The 27,257-nt window shown below is 38.2% G+C and overlaps 1 protein-coding gene across 2 annotated transcripts in view; it reads left to right on the plus strand.

The window, feature by feature from the left end:
* Positions 1-5,492: 5,492 nt before the first annotated feature.
* The window catches only part of LOC149098701 (uncharacterized), a 29,855-nt gene continuing 8,090 nt past the window's right edge, over positions 5,493-27,257 (plus strand). The window contains exons 1-4 of one of the 2 annotated variants that reach the window (XM_089278632.1): positions 5,493-5,556; positions 8,719-8,814; positions 11,124-11,167; positions 24,838-27,201. In XM_089278632.1, the coding sequence (XP_089134758.1) occupies positions 25,615-27,201 (1,587 nt within the window). In that variant the 5' untranslated portion in view covers positions 5,493-5,556; positions 8,719-8,814; positions 11,124-11,167; positions 24,838-25,614. Of the gene's footprint in view, positions 5,557-8,718; positions 8,815-11,123; positions 11,168-16,216; positions 18,267-24,837; positions 27,202-27,257 lie in introns of those variants that run through there. The other variant, XR_016203964.1, reaches the window with a different exon arrangement.

Raw genomic sequence — 27,257 nt, forward strand, 5'->3', positions numbered from 1 at the left:
TTTGTATTGAGTTATCTTACGTGCCATAGAGCTCATGTCACTGGGTGACTTTGCAAGAATCGAAATGTGAATGTAAATGATAGGAGCTTAGTTTTGCAGCGTTTTTGTTGAGGACATGCAACTTCACTCATAGTTTGCATATATGGCAGGTTGCCATGGTGACTGTAACGTGATACTTCTGTTTAGGTCTCGGAAAAAATCGTGACAGCAAATTCCAGATGATTTTCTCGACTTCTGTTTTGAAGTTGAGATAGATTTGATCGTATAACAAGACAAATGGTTTGTTTCAGCATTATATTCGAATAGCAGAGTGGTTTGACATACTTTTTTGTCTCTCTTTTTTTCCTAAGTTCTATTGATTGAAATTTGTCGTAAAAGAAATATCAGTTTCCATGAAGGCAACTTATTTTTTCCAGAAAGTACTTTTTGTGCCCTCTCAAACAAGATATGGTTAACTATTCTGCTGTAAGTAATGCTTTGTGAGATATTTAATGTAAAGAATTTCATGTGTTAAGTTTGTCCTTTAAAACTGTCCAGAATAGAATGAGTAAAATAGTATGTGTAGTAGTTTTAAATTCTTCATCAGTGATGTAAAAAGTCAGTAGTGTATTTGTTAACGTTTTTTTTTTTATCCTAGAGCAATTTTGTTGTCGCATATAACAGCTATTTCTTCATGGGCATCAATATGTGGAATGAACACACTCTCATGATTGCTCTTCGTTTGACTATCAGGTGTGGTGCACTGAAGCAGTTTTGACAGGTTAATTTGACGAGGTTTTCTCCTATGTAGACACATCAACAGGGGAAGGCAGTTCACGAAGCTGTTCAAAGAGAGAGTTGCCATGCTCGAGTGATCATCCAAGTGCTAAACGAACCAGGATTGCAGGTATTATTTTTAGAAACAATAGTTCTGGATTGAGCTTGTTAACTGTGAAGCATGCTGGGACTTTGTCACAGGCTCAGTAAAATGCTGTGGTGTTTTAAGTCAAGAAAGTTAATTACAGTGTTCTAATTAAAAACCTTACTTGATGGGCAGCTACCTCATACACATCAAATACAACTCATAAAGATCTGAGCTGTTTGTGGTTATAGCTGTTTGTTGATTGTGATCATACCACAAAAAATTGCTTTTTTTTGTTATCCACACTGCAAAACAACTTGAATGAGGTAACAAAACAGATAATATAAAAATGAAAACGTAGAGGTGAAACTCAGAGTCAGTGTAGCCTTCTACACAGATGATTGTCTCGTCCCGCATTGCTCTCCGTTAGAGAAAAGATTGCGTGACAAGCCCAAAGAGCGTCCGGTTTGCCGATGCTAGAGTCAGTGTGACATCGGTATTTTTTTGGTGTCAATTTTTTATTATGCAACACAACATTACATTCTGTGACGTCAGTATTTTCGTTGATGTCATGATACATAAGATGAATGAACTACTTAAACCCCTTTAGTTGCAAGTCCATTAATTGTTTCTATTTTGCAAAATGTCCACCTTTGACTTTAAAGTGCCTATGAAGTAAAAAATAATTGCTGCTTATTTGAAAGGCTTTTCAAAGTAAAGAAAATTGGCCTTTCCCTTTTTGGAATATCTTTTTTCATTCTAGAGATATTTACGTTTTTGTGTTATGCAAATGAAGAAAGTGATGATGTCATAGGTGGTTCCACTTGAACAGTAAAACACTGATTCAAGAATATCTCTAGAAATATTGGAGCAGTGTTCTTCAAATTTGGTACCACAAATGTGCATCACAAAAGAAACAGAATGACACCTTCTGTGTTGTTGCCATGGCAACTCTTCTGGCTCCAGTCTCTTTCTGTGAAAAAACAAATATGCCAATTTGCAACCCTTTGAAAAGGGACAGAGGGTCTTGCTCGGAACACACATGATTCCCATACTGTCTTAACTCTCCCCATTAGATTGTTGGGAGTGGATGATCCTTGTTTAAGATAAAATCTGGTGATGTTAGTTTTAATTAAAACAGGACCAGCGGCATAACTGTTGTCATGGCAATGGCACGACGGGTGTCATTTTGTTTCTTTTGTGATATACATTCCTGGTGCCAAGTTTAAAGAACACTGCTTTAATATTTCTAGAGATATTCTTGATTGAGTGTTGAACTGTTTCAGTGGAACCGTCTATGACGTCATCACTTATAATACAAAAACGTGAATATCTCTAAAACGAAAAAAGGTATTCCAAAAAGGAAAACGCCATTCTTCTGTACTTTGAAAAGCCTTTCAAATCAGCAGCAATTATTTTTTACTTCATAGGCACTTTAAGGAATGCCAAAGACAGCTACATGCTATTAGATTGATAATTCTACAAGTAAGGTTAAAATCATCACATGGGACTCGAGCTCTGCCGTTCCTGATTAGATTTACAAGATCTTCACATAGTTATCATGGGTGAAAGATGTCGGGAAATCTACTGGAGTGTAAGAGAGCATTTAAGAAGACTACACCGGGATATTCAGGGGCGATAAACATTGCAACTAGACAAGAATCTTAATTTGTAATGCTAGTTAAAATGTACAGTGCAAAAGTGTCAGCTGATTTTGCTATACAGTTATATATTGATACTCAGGGTAATTGAGATTATGTAACTATATGGGTGCAAGTCAAGGAAAGTAACTTCACTAATAATTATTTTGAGAAACCAATATTAGGGTTAACTTGTCAAGATTTTTTAGGTGAAATTTGGTGCAAAAATTTATGAGTCAGCTAGTACGTCAAACTAGTTCTAAAAAGCTTCTCTTTTGCCTGTAGCCCAAACTACTGAGCAAGATGTGAAGGACATGAATAGAGAACAGGAGCTGGATCAATATGAAGATCACGATACTTGCTTAAAGATGGTCAAACAGGACATTTATTCTTTCCTACGCCTGCAGAAGGAAGAACAGACAGACCAACAACGAAAGGTTCGTATCATATAATTCGTAAATAAGACAGTCAAATTCCTATCATAGACCCAAATCCTTTGCGAAAAAATTGTGGGTGAGGCTAGAGTAAACTAATGTTACACTGTTCTTAATAAGTAATTTTTTGTCATTCTTTTCAGCGGCTGAATCTGTTTGTAGCACGGTTCCAGGACCAAATTCCTGGACCGTATGTGTGTAGTGGCTGTCATGTAATACTGTCAGAAACCCGATACCGCTGCCTTAACTGCATTGATGTTGACTTCTGTTCTGACTGTTACATGAGTGAGTATAGTCATTTATGGTATATTGCTGGGAGCTAAAGAAAACTACAAGGGGCTATATCACCCTTATGCACAGGAGAAGTCCTTTTCAGCTTTTGAACAGGAGAAATCAGTTTTTATGGTCACAACACTTGATAAATTAATGCCTTAAACTAAGTTTTGCTTTAATCAGTAAATAATAATGTTCCTAAGAAACACAAAGTATTTTTTTTCTCATGGACTCAAGCTTCTGAGAAAAAGAGTGCCAACTTTTATCAGTCCATAACTCTAGTCTTTGTACACGCCCTGACCCCCCTCCTGGGCTACATGCTTGTTTGGAAGGCTTGTATGCTATTCCCGAGTAAACAACCGACAAGAATTGCAATTACTACTAAGGTGTTTTTCAGCGGGGATTGGACAAAAACACACTTGTTTCCAAACTGAGTTTGTATTGGCTAACAGGGGTGTATCAGGTGTTGCCTTCAAGTAATTTGGCGCATACATTTTTGTTTTATAATTATTTAGGTTTGAATTTATTTTTTTCAAACAGAAAGGGTGAAAGCAGAAGGTCACACAGAAAACCATGAAGTTATTGAAATGAGGTTGGTGCTAGAATAAACAGCTGTCTAGTCGTCTACAAACTGGTAATTTTTAACTTCGAAAAAAATGATAATAATTAAATAGAACAATTCGTTGTGACAGAATGTGCAAGGAAAGTTTCACTTGATCACCTTAAAATCTTTGTATGTCACACCATGTGCCATAATCCGTCTTTGTGTGCAGTCATAGTTGCTTTCTGTTTGTTTTGTTTTTACTTTAAAGAAATCAAACTAAGCTGCTTTATTCACCTCGTCAACTTTCAATTAAAAAAGTGCACCGCTTCAAATATTTAACCACCACATGTACAATATAGCAGGCTTAATAGGACACCCAAATCATCTTAGCAGTAAGAAGACTTAAGTGGCAAACGTAATTTCTAAATTAGTGTATTTGTGATCAAATTACTGTCTTAAACTACACACTACCAGCTGAAGTGGACACCAAAAATCCAAAATTTAGACCTTTAAGCGAGATGATGAGTATCCCTGTCTCTTTCAAAAGGCAGTGCCTCTCCACCCGCAATACTCAGTTAGGAATTCGTATTTCTTAAAGGAGCTCGTTCATGCGGTGAGATTAATCACTAAGGTTGTTTACTTTGCAATCTATCTGTCAAAATTTAATCGTTTTTCAATGCCACCCAAAAAGAAACATATCGTGCAATGGGATATGATATTTACAACATAAGGCGACAGACCATTATTTTTTTCTAAGGGGGTTGGGAGTTTTCTGGGGTCCGAATTTTTTTTCTCACTTTTAGGTTGTGCATTTCTTGGTGGCCAATAGCTTGTGCAAGATTTTTTTTTAACATAAAAAATCAAAACAATGATAATAGGAGCACTTGCTCGATTTTTTTCCCCATGGTCCGTCCCTATTAAACATTGGAGGAAAAATAACTGCTCTAGTTATTTGGAATCAGGCGTAACAAATTTCTTCGTGAAGAAGGAAAAGAATATAAATAATTTTACTTTCTTGTGGTGGTTAAGAAGTTTGAACTGAAGTCTCTTCATGTGAGTTAATAGTGAACGCAGAAAATCCTCAGAAAAGCAATGCAACATTTTATTCAAGAACGCAATATGAAGGGCTAGTAAAGTGACAGAAAATGACCGGAGAAAGGCGATTCCAAACACTAAGGATTGCACTCGCTAATACACAAAATAAGGGTGGCAGGCTAAATGCGACTAAACTGTGTATCAGTAATATAAGCGTGTATATGTTATGGCACTACAAAATTTATTACTTTCAGTTCATTTCGATCTTTGTTCTGCGACGTTTTCGATTCAATTCCTTTGGGTTGCCATCGTAGTTTTGCAACACAAAGGTATCCCTTCCTAGACTCTCTGTGAAATTAGATTTACATAATAAGTATTACACTAACAAATATTGAAATCTGGCCCGAAACCTGATGTCTAATATGGTTAAATTTGACTCGATTTCCAGGGAAATAAGGTGCATGTCGGATATCGATCATTTAAATTTTGAAGTAGGAAGTCGGAAGGCTCAGAAATCAGAAGTCAGAAGGCTTTCGCACTGGCAGTTTAAAATGTGCAAAATTAGAAATCCAGTTTTCCTTTGAACTGAGCTAAGTTTTCTTTTTGTCGTTTATGCTTTTACACTTTTACAGTGCAGTAGATAAGGTCTTTTTTTTGGATGGGGTGGATTTTTACTCGAAGAAGCACTTCTTTGAGTGAAAAATCATCCAGCTCAGAAAAAGCCTCAAACCGGCTCTGGAACGCCTGCAACCCTGTAAAATCACACGAATCATCAAGGACACAACATAGGTAAGTTTAAAGTAAAAACTGTTATGAGGCGTCTTATATTTTCGGTATTTCATAAGGTGATAATGACGCTTGCATTCCGCGCTCTGGCTACCGGTGAGCCTAAAATTGGCTACAATAATGAATAGTATAAGAAATCAGGTTATTTTTCCCTTCAGACGGTGATGCCTTGATCCCAACTCTATAAAGCTTATAAAGCCCTGAAGAGTGTTTTAACGAGCATATTTCCGCATACAACCTGAGACAATGAGATTTTTCTACTCCTAGATACAACACTGTTAGTTATGGGAAGCACTCTCTGCGTAATTAATGGTCGTGCTCTTTGTACCACTTGTAACGTCATCAATTTAAATGTCATCAAATATTATTGATAAGCAGATAGTAGTGCTAGGCTAGCTCCTTCTGCACAATGGTCAGGTTTAGATATCGACGACATTCTGACGTCGCAAATCCAAAAACAAGGTCATCAGTTTTGGTACAAAAACGGTGGTAAAATGGTCCACAACGCCTATGATTGATCAAGGTCCATTTCTAGGCTTCGCCTGTAATTAACATCCAACTTTTCACTGCAGCCAGAAAGAACATACAATGCAAAAGGGAGCCAGTGTATAAGGGCAGAGAAAAACAGAAAGGAAAGGGCTAACAAACGAAATTGAGAACGGTTAATGGCACAAAAAAAAAAAAGAAAAAAAAATTTGGCTTATGCGCATGCCCGTAATTGAAGTTTTGCTCAATTTTGTACCTAATCCTCGAAAAATCTCTCCTTTAGTAAAAAAAAACGCTTTTTTAGCAAAACTTAGGCTTATTTAGCGTCATGGCAGCTAAAAAACCTGACTAAACAGTTAGAAACGGTATTTTTTGGCGAAAGTTTGGTATTCAAAGGGTTAATGGACACCGGCTGTAAGGGCTGCATCCTGTGCTGCACATAATGCCCTTCAAGTCATTTATTTTTTATTGTATTAATATTAGTATTAGTATAGTTTTTTAGCAGTGTCCCCTAATTAGTATGGTGTGTTATTTCCAGGCTATAAGGTTTTTTGACACTTAAATAAAGTTTCTTACTCACTCACTCTGTAAACAATGTGAGAGTTTTGCATTATGTTATTCAATACACTGACACGGCCACATCAATTAATCAATGGCTCGAATATGTTTGAGAAAACAGAGTGAGTCTTCACGCATCCTTACATTTAAAAACACTTCTAGGAAATTTAAGAGTCGTTCATTAACGTATGGACCAATTGTTAGGCTCAGAAGATATACTGTAACTCTTTCGCGGTTAGAAACATTGAATTAAAGGATTTCTTTTAAAATTTTGACTTTTAATCTGACACTCCTTACTGTGGGTGAGAAAGGCAAGGAAGGTTTCAAGGATCACAGTTAGGAAAATGAAGGTCAAGACTATCAGATTTTAGTATCACCCAACTAGCGGACTAATGCAAATCCTGCATTTTGATTGGCTATGCTACTAGAGGACTATTAGTAATAGTCCTCGAGTAGCGAAATTGGTGCAATGGGGCGTGATGCTTTCTTTCGTTTTATCCCCAAATAAATATTTCTTCAACTTGCATTTGCTAACTTTGTTATTGCCTTTTCTGTCCGACTAGTTGGGTGGTACTGAAACAATTAGACCCTTCGCCCTCAAGGGCCACGGGTCTATAGCCCATTCGGCTTCGCCTCATAGGCTATTGACCCGTAGCCCTTGCGGGCTATGGGTCTAATTGTTAAATAATTGAATAAAAATGTGATATCAGAAAGGTAGGGCCTTTGTTACGCTTTCTTTATTAAGCTAACGTCATACAGTTCATCAGATTTTAGAATAAACTTTGTTGCCCTACGCTGAATTCTCGCTAGTTTGTTCATATTTTTGTTTGTGAAGGTGGACCAGGCAACTGAACAATACTCCAAAGTTGATTGAATCAGGGGGCATTATAGGGTCTTTAAAGTGTTTATATCACCGAGTTCTTTGCAAGTTCTTTTGATTAGGATGCAATTGTTTTAGTGAGAATTGTCGTGGAAATTTAGTATCCTAGACGTGTCTGTGTTAGGCCACACGAAATTGACCACATTACGTTATTTCGGGGATTCCAACGGTAGAGAATTTCAGTGAATGAATTTTGTGCAAGTTAAAAAATCTTTCATATCCCCCAAAAAATAGCCAGTGAAATATGTACAGGAACAACAAACTTAGCCTTTATGCCACATGGTCTCATTGTGTGTTTCTTTAAGGACCTTTAAGCGTTTAGCTTTAGATTTCGCGCGGCCATTTTTTTCTTGCGGATTTCTTTCGCGTCACGCACGACGGACTAAGCAAAAGAGGGACTACTCGTAGTCTATCAGGTTTTCGCGTGGCCAATTTTTTCTCACGGTTTTCATTCGCGTCACGCACAACGGACTAAGCGAAAGAGGGACTACTCGTAGTCTACCAGGATTTCGCTCGGCCATTTTTTTCTCGTGGTTTTCTTTTGCGTCACGCACGATGGACTAAGCGAAAAAGGGACTTCCCATAGTCTACCAGGATTTCGTGTGGCCTTTTTTTCTCGCGGTTTTCTTTCGCGTCACGCACGACGGACTAAGCGAAAGAGGGACTCTTCATAGTCTAGCTTCAGCCTGCTATTTATTATATTCTTATTATATCTGTATGACTGCTTCCAAATGCCTCCAAGAGCATATATTTTTTGAAAGAAAAAGGAAGAAAGAGGAGAAAGTAGCTTGTGTAATAAACGAAAAGAGCTCATGGGAAGGCGAAAAAATGGCTTTAATAAAATGTGTTTAATTTTTTGTGTTCTTTTTTAAGTTTTATACCAAAACCAAAATGGCACATCTGTAGTTGTAGACTTAATGTCAGCCTGCTAGTTCTAATGATAAAACGTGGCATTGTTTTGTATGACTCTTGTGACTCCTTTTTAGCAGATGATACCATTGTTTTTCAAGGTAAGGCAAAAGGGAAAATAGCTCGGTTCTATAGGCCTTTTAAATGTTCGAATACTTTGCCTTTTTTGTTTGAAATAAACTTCTTTTGCGCCCACCACTTGTCATCCTTTCTGCCTGCCTGCTTGCCTGCCTGCCTGCCTGCCTGCCCCGCCTACTTTCGGACCGACTCACTTAAATGCCATGTTCAAGCTTGCAAACTCTAATAATGTGATTCATGTTCCATTGTTTCAGATTCAAGTGTGGTGATTGTAAAGGTTTTATACTTGGGAGACGATTTTGCTGCTATAAGTGCCCGGACTTCCTTCTTTGCTTTAAATGCCAATCAAGGTAATTTACATTTCCTTTGAAGTTGTTAATTTACAAGTTAATCAGTTTTTTTTTCCTTAAGAGCTTCACATACCTGGACATTGATCTCTTGGTTTAAATCGTATATGTATTTCTATCAAACAATCCTTACAAGTTCAATTGATAAATAGGCCATAGGGAGACTGCAGACTAGCTATACCCTTTCTCATTAAGGGCTCATTAACCGACTCATGCGTGCGCGGGCCGCGCGTGTTGCTATGGAGGTGAAATTTCACTTCCTGTTACTTACGTCAGCCTCAACCCCAGTGGGTACTCCCTTATATGGGCGATATAGGTATGTGTGGCCCCAAAGGGTATGGTTTTTCAGCCATTTTGGTCATAAATTGGGTATCGATTTTGGCCATTTTGGTCAGAAATAGGTATGGTTTTTGCACTCTGGTCTTGAATTAATTATGTTTTTTAGAAGAAGCTACTTTTTCATCATTATCAATAAGACCATCAACAAAAGCTCTTCATAAATTATGTTTAAAGCAACTGTGCCAGACGCAACAGCCATAAATAGGGTATCAAATTTTTGGTCAGGTTATAAATAGGGTAGGGAAAATCGCAGACTTTGGTCATAAATAGGGTAAGGGTTTTAGGAGGCGGGCTGCACATCCCCACCCAATTTTTTGGGTTCCCCAGAGCACGGAAAATAAAAGCAATTCAACAACTTGCAATATCGCTTACATTTTAGCTGTTTTTTCTTTGTGTTACAGAAAATGCAAGTAAAAAAGTACAAGCAAAAACGAAATAAGAGAAAGACAAGAGCAAAAAAAAAGAGAAAACCAACTCCGTGAGGCTTCCGTGTACTTTGTTTGATCTTACCGAAGTGCGCTGGTAGTGTAAACTGTGCGCGTGCTGATGGGGTAACTTCCATTATACATCAGGGGCACCTCCGGTTTCTTTAAATGCCAGAGGAAACGCGGTTTTTCCAGCCTTTTTCGGCGAGTTTTGATTAAAGCCAACGTTGGAAACATACCGTAGAATTCTGAAAGTAACAGCTCCCGTTACTTTCGGATTTAGAAGGCAAAAGGGGCCGCTACTTTCGTGTAGCCGTTACTTACGGTTAGCCGTTACTTTCTGATGGTTAAAAAACATAACAGTCATTTCAGACAAAGCGGACACATAACACAAGAAAGTAAACATTCCATTTATGTATGTTTCCAACTACCCTCATAAACAAAGCAGACTGTATAAACAAAAAGACTGAGACCCAATACAAGTGATAACCCTACAGTACATCATTTGACTCTGCTGCTGGACAAACACAGCTTATAAATCATAGTTTCAAGAAAAATTCAGTCAGGTTCGAAATAAAATCATAGACAACTCTTCAAGTCAATGTTCAGTCCTACATGCGGGCTGCTCCATCCGCATGACCCGCACTTGAGAAGAGAGACTTTGTCTTTTAGTGACTTCTAAAGGGCCGCTACTTTTGGGTGGGCCGCTACTTTCAGGGAAGCCGTTACTTTCGGGGTTCAATAGCAGGGTAAAACAAATGTTACATGTTACTTTCGCAGAGCCGTTATTTTCGTGACTTCTAAAGGGCCACTACTTTCAGGGGACCGTTACTTTGGGGGTTCAGTAGGAAGGTAAAACATAAACGTTACTTTCGGGGAGCCATTATTTTCGGGGGACCGTTACTTTCGCAATTCTACGGTATCTATGCATTCCTTTTGTGAAATCATGCTTTTCCCAGAAAATTACGAATTTTTCAATTCGAAGTTCTCTCAAAATTTGGCCTTCAAGAAATGAAACAAAATCTATGTATAGCGTAATGAAGATTAAAATTAAAATATTAAATCAATGAACAAAATCCCGATAACATAATTTGCCTGGGAGCCTTTGCATTTTGTCTGAATCAGTCACATGACCATGGGCGTGGCCTGATGACGTCAGCTTTGGTGTTACTGATCATGAAAAAGTAAAAATACATGAAATAACGTTGAACTAACTAAAAATGGGGGCTTAAAACAGAGCTGGAACAAGATCCAACAGCTGGCAAAAGACAGACAGAAGTGGAAGAACTTTGTTGCTGCCTTACGTGCCAGTGGGCACAATGGGCAGTGAGTGAGTGAGTAACTAAAAATGACGAGGTTATATGAGAGTAAAATTTTCCTTAGCAACCGCTCGAAAAGATCAGTTAATGGGCCCTTAATGTACAACCTCTTTCTATAGGTAAGGCTGTCATACAGGATAGATGGGTGAGAGGTCAGTAACCACAAACAGAAATTATTCATTGATAAGTTAATAAAAAGTTAATAAAACAACGTTATCTTGAATCTTAGGCATCTTGCTGGCCATGAAGTGATGGAATTTCCAGTGAAGAAAGGTGAGAAATGAGTCCTTTATTATTTGGAAATGTCCTTGAGACGCAGTAGTAAATGACTTGGTCGGTGAAGTTTAATCAAAATTCAAAATTTTCAGGGTTTTTTTTTTTAACTGAATACATTAGAGCGTTTTCCGTTGAGTTACTGCAAACATTAATGAGTAGGAAATGTCAGATAAAAAAGTGGTGATTTGGTTTTAAAGAGGGCGACTAGTGCAAACTGAATTATGAAAAAAAATTCTAGTCTTGATTGGAGGGGGCTGCCTGATGACAAAAGTGCCCAGAAAGTGTGCAGGAAATTTGGTTATGAAATTTGGTGGGGAAGTGGGTTGAGGAGGGGTTAAGGAACCTTTTTTTGAAACTACGACATATAAAACAGGAATAACAGAATAGATCACCATATCCACGAATTCGGAAAGGATGATTGATTAATAGTACTTAACAATTCCTTTCAGTGTTAGCTCATTTTATATGTTTATGTGAACATTTCATTCCATTTTTCATAGCAGCAGAAGACTGGGAGAAAGAAAACCTGACTTATTGTTATATAGATGTAATATATAGGCCAAGGGGTACAATGTTACATGTACTATGTACACACACCTCTTGAATTGACCTCAAGACTGCAATTTCCTTGCATGCATGCTGGATGCTGAAGTCACAGTTATTTCTCCATAAGTTGGTTCGATTTTTGAGCAGATCAGTCTCCGATACTTTTAGCTGCTAAGTTTACCAGGTAAGAAAATGGTATCCTTTTTTCCATTTCCACATATGCTGAGGATAATTTTCTTTCCAATAGTAATAGAAAAGTATTAGAAAAACAGGTTACAGCAAATTTTACACAGGAAGATCCATATTGTGAGTGTTTCGATACAATTTTGGGGGATCATAGCTAACAAGACTAGATCAGTTTTCGAAAGCCTTTTAACAGTCTTCCCTCCGTCACATCAATGCGAAGTTTCATTGGTCTTTGATTGACATATACTTATAGCGGAGCTCCGGCGGAGCCCCATACCCATATAGGGAAGAAAAGGAAACCCATGAATTAATTTTCTCATGGTTATCATGGCTAGTGGTATTGCTCGTGGGCACATACGCACAACGGCAACGACGATAATGACGACGACGACGACAGAGTTGCGCAAGATGGCGGCCATACTCCAGCTAATAGGTTGACAGAGACATGCACCCTCAGTTGGTAGCGGGTGAATGCCATTTTTCTTGGTGGGATTTTTAAAGGAAAACGATAGCGGCGGTTGATTTAATATTTTTAAGACAGGGTTGCGCTGAAGCAAAAGACAGAAAGCAAGATTTAACAGGCAAAGAAGTAGCGAAGAAGATCGCGAAAAAGACTGAGCGGGCCAGCGCTGGGGAAGGAGGCGAAACAGTACTGAACAATGCCGTGAATTATAGCTAGTCAAGGGCTAGAGAAAGGAGGTGAAATAATACCGAACAATGCCGTGAACCAAAGCTAACGAGGGCTATAGAAAGGAGGTGAAAGTACCCGACAGATTGATTCAGAAGACTGCCGAACTCCCCATGGCCAAGTTCAAAATTCGTGCGAACGTGATGCTGTGCAGCCGTGGAAGAAAATTCAAAAGTCACCTGATTTGGTCAGGTGATGAACAAGAGAAATCAAATGTACCCGAGTGTTTTAGAGAAATTGCAAAACAGTAAACGTAGCGGAAAGAAGTGGTTGATTCGTTGATCTATCGAAAATATAACTTCAGTTTAGTCTTCACAACTTTTGCTGCAAGTTTCTGCCTGGAAGATTTACACTGGCCAAACTGAATTGCCAACTTGTGGTAAGTGACTTTTGTTGTTGCGTTTGGTATGAAAATTAACAAGTTTCCTCGGCGATATAAGCTTATTTTCAATTGGAATCCATTAAAAGTCTTCCTTATTTGAAGCCATGCTGTAAGAGATTTTAAAAATTGCATCGTTTTAATTTCGCTCGTCTCTAAACAATAACACGTGGGTCGCTTTGGAGGTTGCTGTAAGTTGTAAACAAATTATGTTTTCTATCGATTTTTGTCGTCAATTTAAGCTTATAACCTCACATCTAAAAATAAGCTTAACCAAAATCGTACTTGTAAACACGGCCGGGCGAGTTTTGAAGTTTTCTCTGATTTAGTTAGCACTGCCGCTTCGTAGACTGCTAAAATTTGTTCTTCTGTTGTTGAAAACTGAATCAAGAAAGGTCTACAAACCATTTTAAGCCGAAGCGAACAGGATTTGCTAAATTTACTTTTGTTCCTATGTGAATATTTGCATATTGTGATTACAAAGTATGGAGATTTCCTCATTTTGTTAGTTCAATTTATTCGGTTTGGCAAAATGCTTTTGTGAATTCCGAGGTTAAATTGGTTGAAGACTGGTAAAGCTACTGCCAATAAAATGACTGCATAGCTAAATTAAGCCGTCGGCAAAAATACAGACTCTCAGTAATATTCAAATTTAAGCGTGAATAATTTTTAAACTTTAACACTGCAAGCTTAAACGAATTTTCTTTATTCTCTCTTTTATTCGGTCACCGTTCATTGAAAAGGGATTTGCTGTTGATACTCAAGCTCAGATGTAGTGATATGCATCTTGTGTTTATAATGTAGATTTCCTCGTTTTATTTTGTTGTCTGTCCAATTAGTTCGGTTTGGTGAAATGCTTATATAGTCCAAAATGTCGAGTAGACGATTATGCATGGCAATCCTGTCTGCAAATAAAGCTCTGCTTTGATTTTGATTGGCTATTTCATGTTATTTGTGCCATTGCTTTTGGTTGGGGGTACATGCACCGTATTTTGTTAATAAGAGGTTATTCCCCAATGCGGTATTTACACTTAATATGGAAATGTTCCAAAAAAGTGAGATAGTACTAATTAACTCAGTAAATTGAACAGTGTAATAGAAGTTCTTGCCCTGACCATTTCCCAGTAATAAGAATAACTTTTACATACATATATACACAATTTAGTTGGAGAGAACGCTCTCCTATCTCCACTCTCTCTCTCTTTGCTCTCTTCTTCACACTAATTTTTTATTTACTAACTTATTAAATGAATGTCACTGACTGTTTTCTTTGTTGTGCATGCATACTTTTTTGCTGGTCGAAGAAAGTTTCAGTTTCTTCCTGGCTGTACAGTTTCCTTTCTCCTGTCCTGTACCAATTTGTTTGTGATATAACCTCGTAAATTCTCTATTCTCCTTAAATTTTATCTCATCAGGTTGATAGAATGCATTCTCAGAGTGTTCCATCATTGTCTTCAGTCGCTACAATTTTCCGGAAAAAAGCAATAGTTTTCTTAATTTCCTTTTACTTTGTGTTAGGACTTTTTAGCATGCCTGTAATTGGCCCATGGGCATTACGGGAGAATAATTTTCAAGTAAAGAATTACATTCGTTTTAGTGTTGAGTATTTTAAATTGTTATGAATTAGGCATTTCTTTTTATTTTTTATATTTTTTATTTTAGTCGCACGCAATGTTTTATGGTTTTACCGAGGTATACCATGTAAATGTAAATAATGCACTGGAATTGGCCAGTCAGATTGTGCATTATATCGGCTTTAAACACAAACCACATATTATAAATGACTCATATGTAAATGATATTTTTATTACACAGAACTGGACAGGGCAAGAACTTCTTCTTTTGTGAATTTATATGTTAATTCCTCTCAGTGCTGTCAAAATGTCTCAGGAACCTTCATTTCTGATAATCTATTATTTTCCACCATACCTACAGCACAGAAGCTCACCAAATCCTAACTGATAACTAACATGTGTGTATCTCTAGTCTTTGCTGTGTGCTACATGTATATTCTGTTATCCTGCCTTAACTGCTAGGAAAAATTTTGGCAGAGCTGTTTCAACAGTTTCACTTAAATTGATTTCCAGTAACAGCACTACATGTAGCAGTGTTATTGAGTATGAACTTTATGGAGGATTTTAAATTTTTATTTTTTTATGATTACAGACGACAACAAAATATACATGTGTATACATAACCTGATGTTGGTGTTGGTTACAAACCGTAGTTCATAATAGTCATCCTATTACAGGTAAGGGGGAAAAGTTCAGAGAGTTTAGAACATTTCTTCCCCCAGCACACCTTCTGTCTATAGGTGCAATAATTGAGAGGTTATATATATGTACGAAGAGTAATGTAAAGTTACTGTATAAACTTAGCATTAAAATCTGACATTTGAATGCCTCCTTTGCTAAAATTAGTCATGATTTAATTGTTATCACTCCCTGTGAATTCATAGAGATTCCAGAGGCAAATTATAACCTAATGTGGAAGTCCTGCCTTCAAGTGAGGGAAAATGACACAAAAGAGTTACAATGAAAGTAAAGAGAATTGTGAATGTTGATATGGTGTACATTATACATCATGTAAAGGTATTTGGTGAGTGCCAAAGGCATAACATTTCATGTATTGCTTTTTCAGGACAAATTATATAACAGTGACGTTTTAAAAGGTGTGATCAGAAAAATAATGAGTACATTGTCCAGGCAGCATCAGTTTATGGACAGCATATGCAGACAGTAAGAGGAACTGTAAGCACTACTATGTAAGTTAGTTTTATGCTTATGACTTCTTGTTCTTGAATTTTGTGTCATTTCATCACAAGAATAGGTACCCTGCCTATGCTGGATAACAGCCATGTGTAAACTGAATGTGAAGCAAACAATATGTTAAATATGGGGCAACCCTAAAACCCAGAAACCGGAATCCGGAATCTGGAACCAAAAACCGGAATCCAGAAACTGGAAACCGGAATCCGCGAATCAACGAAAATAAGTTCTTCAAATACGCGAAAATTGTTTTGCTTAGCTTTTCGACTGTAAAAAGTAAGCTGCCAAGTAAAAAGGACCTCAAACTTAACCTTTTTTGAAACAAAAATTCCCCGTCTGTTGAAATTGTGCAACCATTATTTTTAGTGAGGGCTATGATTATGAGAAAATAGTAAAGTGCATCTTAATTTTATTCCAAGCACCTCAAGAGTGTTTAAAATAAGCTTGATGGTAATTGCCATTTTGTTTAATGAGTGATCTTCAATTTACCGGAAGTATAAATTTATCCTTTATGTCTAGTACATACTGAACAAGATAGAAAATGTCATAGAGAACAGGATATCCATCAGTGGCAGCCCCCTGTACATTGACGGTCACGCCCCCCAATTTCGAAGTCCAAGGGCTAACCCGTCTGGTCTAAATATGAAATTTGATTTTTCCAACAGATACGAGACCAATTCCAGATTAACACAATTTCCACACTGATACTGTGACAAATCAGCATTTCATATTCTTGGCGGCCATCATATTAAAACAATTTGTAGAAATGTTGCACACTTACTTCCGTCTGCTTCTCACTTGCTGACAGATCAGACCACATGCTGTTCAAAGATGCTAAAAGACTGCCAGAAACTCACTGCAATAGCCTATAATAGCTTGTTGTTGATGTGCTGCTCACCAGTCTTCTCGAAGCAATTTGATCTAGACAAGAACCAGGCTCTCACCAGGGCCAGCTTGAACAAAAGATGGGTAACTTAGCCTATGAGCAGGCTCTCGTGTTTGGGCTGGGGGTGTGAGTGGCAAAGCCGCATGAAGGCTCTTGGTGACATGCCAATGCAGAAAAACACTAGACACCTATTTAGCCTGCTCAGACAATAGAGACAGATACTAGAGCCTGCTCGCAGGCTATGAGTAACTCTATCCACCCAAAAAATCAGTAACCCTGACTGGATAGTGATGTACCCAATGAATAGCTTTATGCAGCTTTTGAACAACGGGGCCAGATATATAGCTAAGGGTTGTTCAGAACTAGTCAACAATTTTTTAGCAATTACAGTCTGTGGCTGAAGTAAAGCTAAGAAAATAAATAACAACAAAATGATTTTTGCTCATATTTATTTATTAGACATTGCTGAAGTGAATTATTTCCATCATCATTCATAATATCTGGATTCCAGATTCTGGTTTTTGGTTCCAGATTCTGGATTCCAGATTCTGGATTCTGGATTTCGGTTTCCAAATTCAGTGTTTTAGGGTTGCCCCAGATGATGTATGTGCATATGTTAATCTTGAATAATCTGAAATTTCAGAGAGTTTAAAAATATCATATCATATCTGTGATGGTTCTGAGGTGGATGGCTGTTACATGTACATGTAAATGTCTCATGCACGATTTTTCACTCGTTATGATTCAGGTGCAAATAGTTTCTGTATCTGTTGATGTGCAACAATCTACACCAATATTTCAACCTAATAATGTACAGTGTATATTAATTAACCAAATTATGCTGTTTGTTTTTAGTTGGCCAGTGCTACTACATAGTAATGTGATGTTGAAGTGCACAAATTTACAAACATGCCCAGTGTCAACTTGTCAAATACATGTATATGAACTGGCCAGACAGTGTAGATTACAAAATTCTCTGAAAGGTAAGATGTTTCTTAAACATTATTTTGTAATTAATGATTTCTCAGACATTGTTTTCTTCAAGAAAAGATTCATACCCCACATGGAGGTTTTTTCTCTATTAGAGCTCTTGATTCCTGATACTTTAATTTGGAATTTCTAAAGACTGGCCGTGAATGGGTGTTGGGTGTGAATATCTTCTGGAACTGCACATTCATTCATTGAGTAAGCAAGAACATCAGTATTTATCCTGACAAACTCTGATTTTCTTCTGGAAGCTGAACTCATATACAGTTGTACAGTTATATGTACAACCAAACAGGCTGGATGACCCTGTGATTGGGACTGTGCACATTGTTGTAACCCTCAATGTTCCAGTTGCTTGTTTGAAGCAAATTGCATTTGCTCTCGAAAGCAAGTGGCGAAGTTCATAACAGTTATGTAAGTTTGCTTTGTATCTCAGGGCAGAGCCTGCCGCAGTGAAAGTTGGAGTACCAACCCCTAGCATTTGATTCACTACTAACACTCAGTAAACAGCTAACAATGAAGTACACTGTATATCAAAGAAAGGAATTACATGCCTGTTCCTGTCAGTCAATATATGAACAGGTTACAGATGGGGAGCCTGTATTAAAACATCAAAGATTTTCAAAGCGACCATGGCCTGGTGAGATATTTCTGAGGTAATATAAATTTAAGGTCCGTATGATTGCTTATAGGCATTGATTTTTATTGTAAACAATATCTTACTGAGTGTATTTTTCTTGTGTGCTAATTGTTGGAGAACACAGGGGTCACTGTTATGACAGAGATATTAATTAATGCTGGGCTCTTCTGACAAATGTACCTATGCCTGATAACCTTGGAGTGCATTTGGTTGTGTAGTGCAGACAAAATACACGTTCATAATATAACTTCCTCTTAGCTTACTGATAATTCTTGGTATAATTTAATCATAGCAAAATTAATTAATGGACCCAATAACAGCTCTTGTAGTCCACAATGTCAGTCGAGAAAAAGAACAAATCACTTTGAAATTGAATAATAAAATTATTATTAGAAGCCTATGCAAGTATTCATGGTCAGCAAAAAAAAAATATCGTAATTACCATTCATGTGAGGGTGATTTTGCTTATTGCAAACCCTTCCAGCAGGAGGAGACTCATACAATAGTGAAGATGGCTAAATGTATCTTTGGGAACAAGTGAGAAACAAAACTTTCCAGCTTTTCACATATGTATACTGTTTTGGTATTTTTGTGAGATTTCATTTGGTAGAGATTCAGGGACTGAGTATATTGTAACCACTGCATTTCAATCAGTCCCCACAACAAAAAAATGTGTAAACTTCTTTTGTGTGGGAGTCCCCATGTTAGCTAAGGAAGAATATAATGATTAATAACAATGCCTTGTCTTTCTGAATAAGGTAGGAAAGAACAAGAAATGCCACTAAAAAGCACAGAAGACAGTTCTGTTATGTGATCAAGATTTTTGGTGGCTTCCAAGAAATCCTTGAAATCATGGCTCTATATTTCATAATCACACCATCTTACACCTCGATCTGCTGATGTAATACTAGTTCCAGCTGAAACTATTAAATCATTCGCAATTTACCTCATACAAGTTGGATTATTTTCATTAGTAACAACATTCCGAAAAATAACTGAGGAGCTCCGCTTTTAGGCTGGCCTAAATCTATATATTATCATATACTTAAAAAAGTCATTTTAAGGACGGTGCCTACATTTGTTCGTGCGCACACGTCCTGCGCATCACGCAGGGGCATAAGTTAAGGTGGCTTACTACAGTTTTGATAGATTATAACAGCCAACTTCTAACTCTTTTGAAAAATGTTCCAAGATGTTTTTCCTTTCTCTATATACAAATGACCAAAATGAATGACCGAGTACCTAAGGAGAGACTGGGCACTTGTAGGTTAAGTGACGTTTTTCTCAAAATCCACCCGTATGACCCCACCTCAAAATTTCAGGAGTAAGAAATTTGCTCTGATTTAAAATTCATGCATAGTAAAATAAAATCTGTAAGACAGATTTTTCGCAAATTAAGAAAATGTGAAATCAAAAATAGCTCAAAATCTGTCTGACAGATTTTTAAGTGATGACGTATTGTGTGACGTCATCGCTTTATGTTGGCACACATGCATTCCTTTGGATAGTGATTTCGCATAGTTTGTCGCGCTTATGTCGCGCACTTGTTATCCCCCTGTGGAAGCGAAATGCGCTCTGGGAGTTCCTTTGCTGCTTTCCTTTGCTGTTTGTCGGTTCAGCGGAGTGCTTTTAATTGGAGCTTTTAAAAGAAGATTGAGGGGTGGATTTTGGTTTAAACAGTATCGGATAAATTTGCGTTCACGGGCAAACTCATAATAAGAACATATCCTCCATACATACAAGTTTAGATAGACAAGTAAGTCGCACAGGCGATAGGTGAAAGCTTCGCGGCTTTCCTTTGTTGTTTTTAGGATCAGCAGACTGCTTTTAATCGATATGACAAGTATACAGTTAAAACAACAAATTAATTTCCGGTGAGGTAATTAGTGTTGCCAAATATTTTTAAAGATAATAAGGTGTCGATTTCTGAGAGAGTAACATTCCTTTACGGGTTGCCTTTGCGGCTTTCCTTTGCTGTTTGTAGGATCAGCGGAGTACTTTTAATTTCAGCTTTTAAACGAAGATTTGGGGGTTGATTTTGGTTTATACAGTGTCGGATAAATTTGCGCTCACGGGCAAACTCATAATAACATATCTTCGATACATACAATTTTAGATAGAGAAGCGGGTCGCACACGCGATATGTTAAGTCACGAGAAAATGATTTTCTCTTGGACGAGTATATGGTTAAAGCAACAAATTAATTTCGGCGAGGTAATTAGCTTTGCCAAATATCTTAAAAGATAATAAGGTGTTGATTTCAGAGAGAGGAACTTTTCTGCGGAGTGCTTTTTATTTGGGTTGGTACATTTCGCTGACCCCTAGTACGAGTACATGGACTAACAAGATAGACCTGGTACATGAACTACTTGAATGAGCCACCAATGGACTACCCTATATGTAAACCCCTAAAATTTCTAACCCAAAAGTTTAAGAATCAGTTTGTCTGCTCATGTTCCAATCTTCTAGGAACAGTTTTTAGACGTCTTCGCCTCTGCATGCATTGCGTCCCGTTTATTTTAAAAAATTTGGCTCTAAACGCGATTCTCCCCTAAAAATCAACTGTGAAAATTTCATCATAGGTTGTACAGTAGGTTTTCGAGTAATCTTCGACCAAAGACTTGCTTTTACAACCTTCGGACGAGAATTGAACTGCGCATGTCCATTATTTATGCGTGCGCTCATGTGACGCCATGTATCGCGTGCGAGAAAGCAAGAGTAAATTAAAGCTCTTTTACCGGTTGTTTATGGACCTTTTCTGTCATATTTCATTGGCCCTGGGTTTAAACACGTGTTTGAAAACAGGTTGAAGCTATTTCTACGTATACCGAGGTGATTTAATGCCTTTCAAGTCCTGAAGTTATTTTCGTTTTTCTTAGGGTTCCTTGCGTCATTTTTGCACGCGCAACTAATACTAACTTCTGACAGGCAATCGTAGCGAGCGCTACTGACGAAATCAAGTTTACTGAACCTGTACTTAAACCAGGAACACCAGAATAGCAGCATATCGCTAACCAAAACTGTTAACGTCCTCCAGCTGAAAAACTATTGTTATATGTCGAGAATTATACTGAAATCCAACTGTAAATATGTACCTGCAGATGGTGTAGTGCGCGCGCAAAACAAGTGCGAGAAACGCAAATGCTTTACTTTCTTGGGAGGTGACAGGAAAAAATGTAACGGGCACCGTAAAAGTTTTCAAAAAAGATGAATAACTTTAAGGTGGCCGAACACAGTTTTTGCGCGCGCTTTTGCTGATGCAATTCAGCGCGTGCACAAGGATTGCAAAAAACACACATGCTGTCAATACAGCGATCCTTTTATTTACTCAACACCCGCACTATCTGCGTTATTTTTCGCTATAATTGAACCCAGTGTATTGATGGCTTTAGTCTTTTATTACAAAGATATGTTAGAAAAGGTAACGATGCAAAAAACCCAGCAATTCTCAGCTTTTTCTTTGTTACTGAAAGAACCCAGTTAAATGCAGCGCATGCGTGGTAAGTCAAAAAATTGCGATTGAATGAAAATATGCACTCTCGGAAATACGCCTATTACTCGAAAACCACTCATTAGAATTTCACGAAATTTGGCACGAAAATACTTAAGGAAATAAGTAACTGGAGTATTGAAAATAATTGAACTTTAACAAAGGAAATTCTAGATATTTCAGTCAACCTTCAACAAGGGATAATTAAAAATCTCTCTGTTAAATTATTAGCAAAATGGTGTTAACTTATGAGAATCGTGACAAGCTTGTTGCATGCTTTTAGAAAGAAAATCTAATGACTAGATTTTCTATAAATAAGCAAAACCGATTTTCAAGGCCCGTTTATATTTATTCATGTTGCCATGGCAACGGCACATACGTCAGCTTAACCATCGAAAAACCAACGTTTGTGTTGTTAACTTCCTTGCTGCCTTTTTTGGCGACCGAGGGATCAAGGGTTTTAGGGAAAAAGGTGAATGAACACAGGTATCAAAAACTGTGTTCAGCCACCTTAAAAAACGCTTGTTTACCCTAACATTTTGTTTTTGGTTTCTCACCACCAGTATTTTAGCTGAATCAGAGGAAGGCTGTCAGAGACTCTAAAAGCGTTGTTGCAACAATTTTGTCATTAGAAACATACCAAAAGTGGTTTTTATGGTACCATTTAATAAGGTGGCCTCAGACCATCTCCCACCAACAAATTCAGGAGAACACAGGAGTGAACAGAACGAGTGATGAAATCAGACGTAGAAGATGGAATTGGATTGGACATATAATGAGGAAAGACAAAGAGGAACATTGCGTCACAGCTCTGGAATGGAGGCCAGAAGGGAAAAGAAGGCCTGGTCGACCCAAAACAACATGGAGGAGAATGGTTGAAGATGAAAGGAAAACAGCTGGGTGGCAGTCATGGGCGAATGTCAGAAACCTCGCAGCAAACCGTAGTGGTTGGAAAGAGAATGTCAAAGCCTTATGTGCCTTATGGCATAAAGAGATATAGGATAGGATAGGATGGTACCATTTACCATGCAGTGTTAAGATCTTTATAAATTTGTTTCCTTTTCTGTATGTAAAGGCGAACTCTAAGGAAATCTCTGAAGAAATATCCATTCCTTTTTTTTTTTTCAGAAAAATACTGATGTCAGCACTTTTGTTGAGATTCAAGGCTAATTATCTCGAAACTAGACGCTTTGCTGCGTGTACCCAGGCAGTCGTTATACTGAGAAGCACTAGCTATATTGCAACTGAGCTAAATGTTCTGCATTTGAAGTCGTACGAAATTCAATCGAATCGATGTGCTCAAGCTATTGTGCCTTTGACTGCACTTCTTGGAATCGATTAATAGCTTATTACTCGTTTGAAGGCCTTTACGGCGTGAAATGAGTTAAGGTCTTGATATCAGCCTATAAACGTTTCAGTCTATTTTCCTTAGCCTTTGTTGTTGTTGTTGTTGCTGTTCTTTGCGTTTCTCAAGCAAGCGAGACATTTTGAATTTCAGAGTTATGGCGGTGCGTGACATTGAGCTACGAACTCGTTTGTCGAGAAACATATACTTATCTCGTGATTTGTAGCTCATTCAGAAGTTAAAGTATTAGGAGAGGTGCTTATGTAAATGCTTGTTTGTTCAGTACAGATGTTTACACTATTTTCCGGCCGCAATGTTGGTGTACCGCGGAGGTACACCAACATGGCGGCTCTATACTGCGCTCTGTAAATTTGTGCAAAATATTTCGACGAATATCTGAGGTTTGGGAAAACGCACAGACTTAAAAATTAGAGATGTGTCATCTTTATTAATCTCCTCTAACATCACAATTTCTTGACTTTATTCACTAAATGGTTTTCGAATAATTTTTTTATTGCGTGAGGATTCCGTGACAGTGCAAGCCAAGAATTGTTTTGCTAGGGTCAACATACCTTAGTTTCTTTCAGCTTAAATGTACAATAATTCGCTACATGGGTTTCATTCTTGTAAAGACACATAACTCTGTTACAAGAAAATAACGAGAGAATATCGTTTAGCTCGAGATTTTAACTTTATTGTACTTTACGAAGTTTCTCAGAGCGTTTTACTGAGGTGTACTCGAACAGATACATTCGTAAACAAATCGTCTAACCTTTCTGCCCTTGTTGCTCAGACGTTCTTGAGTTCGTGCTGGGATTCTACTTGGTTCACGATCACGTCTAAAAATACGATGACGCCTCTGAAGATGCTTTTTATCAAGTTGAGGAGTTGATGGCCCCGGTTGTTGGCTCCTTTGGTATAACATGATTCTTGAAAAACTCACTCAAAATGTTCGCTGGTAAATTGATCTCTCGTAAGGGTTGCAGACCGACCCGTTCCGAAAACGTTTAAGGTCCTTTGGTGTTGGTCTACTGCGAACGGTGTGTTTGTTTGCATGTGATTCCATCGCCCTGGAAATCATGGAATCCATGCCAACTTTAAAAGACGAAAACTTCTGTAAATTCCATTTACTGTACGCATGCACAGGTGACGCATTCGCTTTAGAGACCAGACGGCGATATGTGACTGAACGAGAAAAAAAAACAAGAGAGCCGAAATTTAAACCCAGGCCTGACTGCCTGAGTAAAACTGCGTGGCTACGTCAATTCTTCTTTGTGGATTCCAATAGCCCTTGCAAAGATCTACTTTTTCTGCGTGGTCCTAACCTGGTGCAAAAACCTTTATATTTAGTAGGCACCGTCCTTAATTGTCTGATGACAATGATAAACTGAAAACGTCCAAATTAGTAGACCTTCAATTATGCGAGATCAGATTTCGTAACATATCATAAACTATAAGTAACTTAGCGGAGAATAAAAATTCTCTCATTCATGTCACTTAAATAACGAGAACATTTCAAATTGTAATTTTGAAATTGAAATGGGAGAAGGTTGGCAGAACTGGACTAAGGTTCGACTGATAGACTTCCAGCATATTAGCAGCTTGCCTCAGATCTCTTCCTTTCTGTAGTACATGGGAGTAAATCATGTGTTTAATCAGTCTGTTCTTTGTAGCAAATTCGTCATAATTAATTCGTCAAAACTGGGCCCAAGTTCTGTAATTTCAAACTCATTTCTCTTCTCTTTCATACAGAACCGTTTGTGGAGGAGTGTCAAAAACAGCCACATTCTCATTATAACACCTTCAGTAAAGTCAAGATCATCCCATGGAAACCAGCCTCAGCCATTCATATTGATGAAATATACACCCAGCTATCCTGGGTCAGGGATGACAGGAAGCCCAGTGGAGTGACACAAGAAGAACTTGAAGACTACACCGACATATTCAGGGGCGACAAGCATCATCCTAATCCAAAGCGACTTCTGGTTTATGGCCGGCCAGGCATTGGGAAAAGCACATTTTCTCAAAAAACTGCTTTCGACTGGTCGAATCAGAGGAAAGGAATCCTAATGAAGTTTGATGTTGTGCTGTTGATTGAGTTGCGAGATGTGTGTGATTTGAAAAAATGTCAGTGATGTTCTAAGGGCTTCTAAACTGCTGGCTGGTGATGGAGCAGTTTCACTCGGTGATGTCTATGAATACATACTTCATAATCAAGAAAAGGTGTTACTCATTTTGGATGGCTATGATGAGTACGTCTGTTCTGGAGAACAATCACCTGTCCGTGACATTTGGAAGAGCACGCTACTGTCGGATGTCCACGTCATTATCACAACCCGGCAAGAGAAAACTGACGAGTTAATATTGCCCAGCCACGTTCAATTTGAATTAAATGGTTTCAAAAGTGACGATCAAGTCAGAGCGTTCGCAAGCAAGGTCCTGGGAGGTAAAGAAAAAGTTGAAGAGTTTGTAACTTACTTAGTCGAAAGAGATTTGAAAGACTTGGCTGAAATCCCACTTCTTTTGTTGATGCTCTGTATAGTCTGGGAGGAAAACCACTTTAAGGAACTGCCAAAATCACGGGCTGACATTTACCAATACTTTATTGAAACTTTGATCCTCCACACTATCGCAAAAGATGCAAAAGCAAAGCAAGAGGAAAATATAGACACCTACAATGTAGAGCTATGTGCATTAGGCAAGCTTGCCTTTGACGCACTTTTGCAGAATTTTCTTTCTTTTCCTATTGACAAACTGCCCGACAGCATTTTGAGCGAGAAATTAAGTAAAGTCGGGTTGTTTCATGTCCTCAATGCTGGAACATTTTTGAAACGCGAGAGACATGTTCACTTTATTCATAAATCAGTACAGGAGTTCCTGGCTGCATTTTATCTCAAGGAGGAGTTGTTAAAAGAGACAAGTACAAACTGTCTGTGCCAAGTTGAATCGTTTGAAAAGATTGTCAAGATGATTGACGTTCTTAGATTTGCCTGTGAGCTGTCAGCAGATGCGGCATGCGCTGTTCTAAGTCATCTGGGGATGGTTGGAAAGAAGGAAGGCCTGGCAGAGTACAACGTCACTGAGACACCTTGTATTGCAGACTTTTCTAACAATCAACGACAGTTTCTAACCCTTATCTCACATAGCTTTCTCTCATGCGCATTTGACAGGAGGCGAGATCTCTATCCTATATTTTTGGCTTACGTTGGTGGTGTTGTATTAATTAATTCTGACCAGCTGCATAGCGTTGCCAATCAGCACATGTTTAGGTCTGCTGTGGCGCCAGAGTTTATCTTCTTCTCTGGCGGCCGACATACAGAGCAGAGCTATCAAAACCTAATCAGTGTACTAGAAGACCTCAGTGCAGTTATTGTCAGCTGTTCGGGCGAAAAGAAAGCTTCGGATTTTCTAAAGAAGTATTCATTAGAAATGGTTGGTGATATTTTTCTGAAGAAAGAAGAAGGGAAGACATACCTTTCTATTGCTCGAATAATGTCAGTCGTTTCCACATTTCCCACTGAAATGCTTAGGGAGCTCATGTCATCGCCAGAATCTACTCAGGGGAAGAAGCCAGTTGATAACCAGTCAAGTGAACAAGACGACAGTTGCGCTTTGTGTTTGACTGAGAACAGCACTGCTGATGCTCAGGCTACTCAACATTGTCTCTCCTGTGTCTGGGTCATTCATGTCGTTGTTAACGAAAGGCAAGAGATGGAGGCGCTTATTGACGTTCTATCTTTTGTGACATCTCCACGACGTGTATACATTGATGGTTACCGACTGCTTGCTACTGATCCTGTGTTGGTGGACACCCTGGTCTCACGTATTAACTTTACAAACAGACTTGATTGGTTACTACTTAACGATGTCAATTTGACAGCCAAGCCCGCTGCTGTCATCGCCAGATCTCTGTACCAGGCTCCTAACTTGTCTGTTCTCGGCTTGTCGTGGAACCCTCTTGGTGAAGGAGTAAGTGATGTCACGCGACATCTCAGCCGTGTTCCTCACCTGGATATGCTGTTCCTTCATGGTGTTAAGATGACAAAGAAGCATGTGAATGATTTGAGTGAAGCTGTGCGTCAGACCAAGATCAGGGTCTTGCGGTCAGATTACCATGTAAGTTTTGTGATTTTTGTTACCATTTGTTTCGACATGTTTACAGTAATTCTAGA

The sequence above is a fragment of the Orbicella faveolata genome, unplaced genomic scaffold (genome assembly GCF_042242905.1).
Source record: "Orbicella faveolata isolate gen_17 unplaced genomic scaffold, um_ofav_v1 contig_46, whole genome shotgun sequence".
NCBI classification, from domain to species: domain Eukaryota; kingdom Metazoa; phylum Cnidaria; class Anthozoa; order Scleractinia; family Merulinidae; genus Orbicella; species Orbicella faveolata.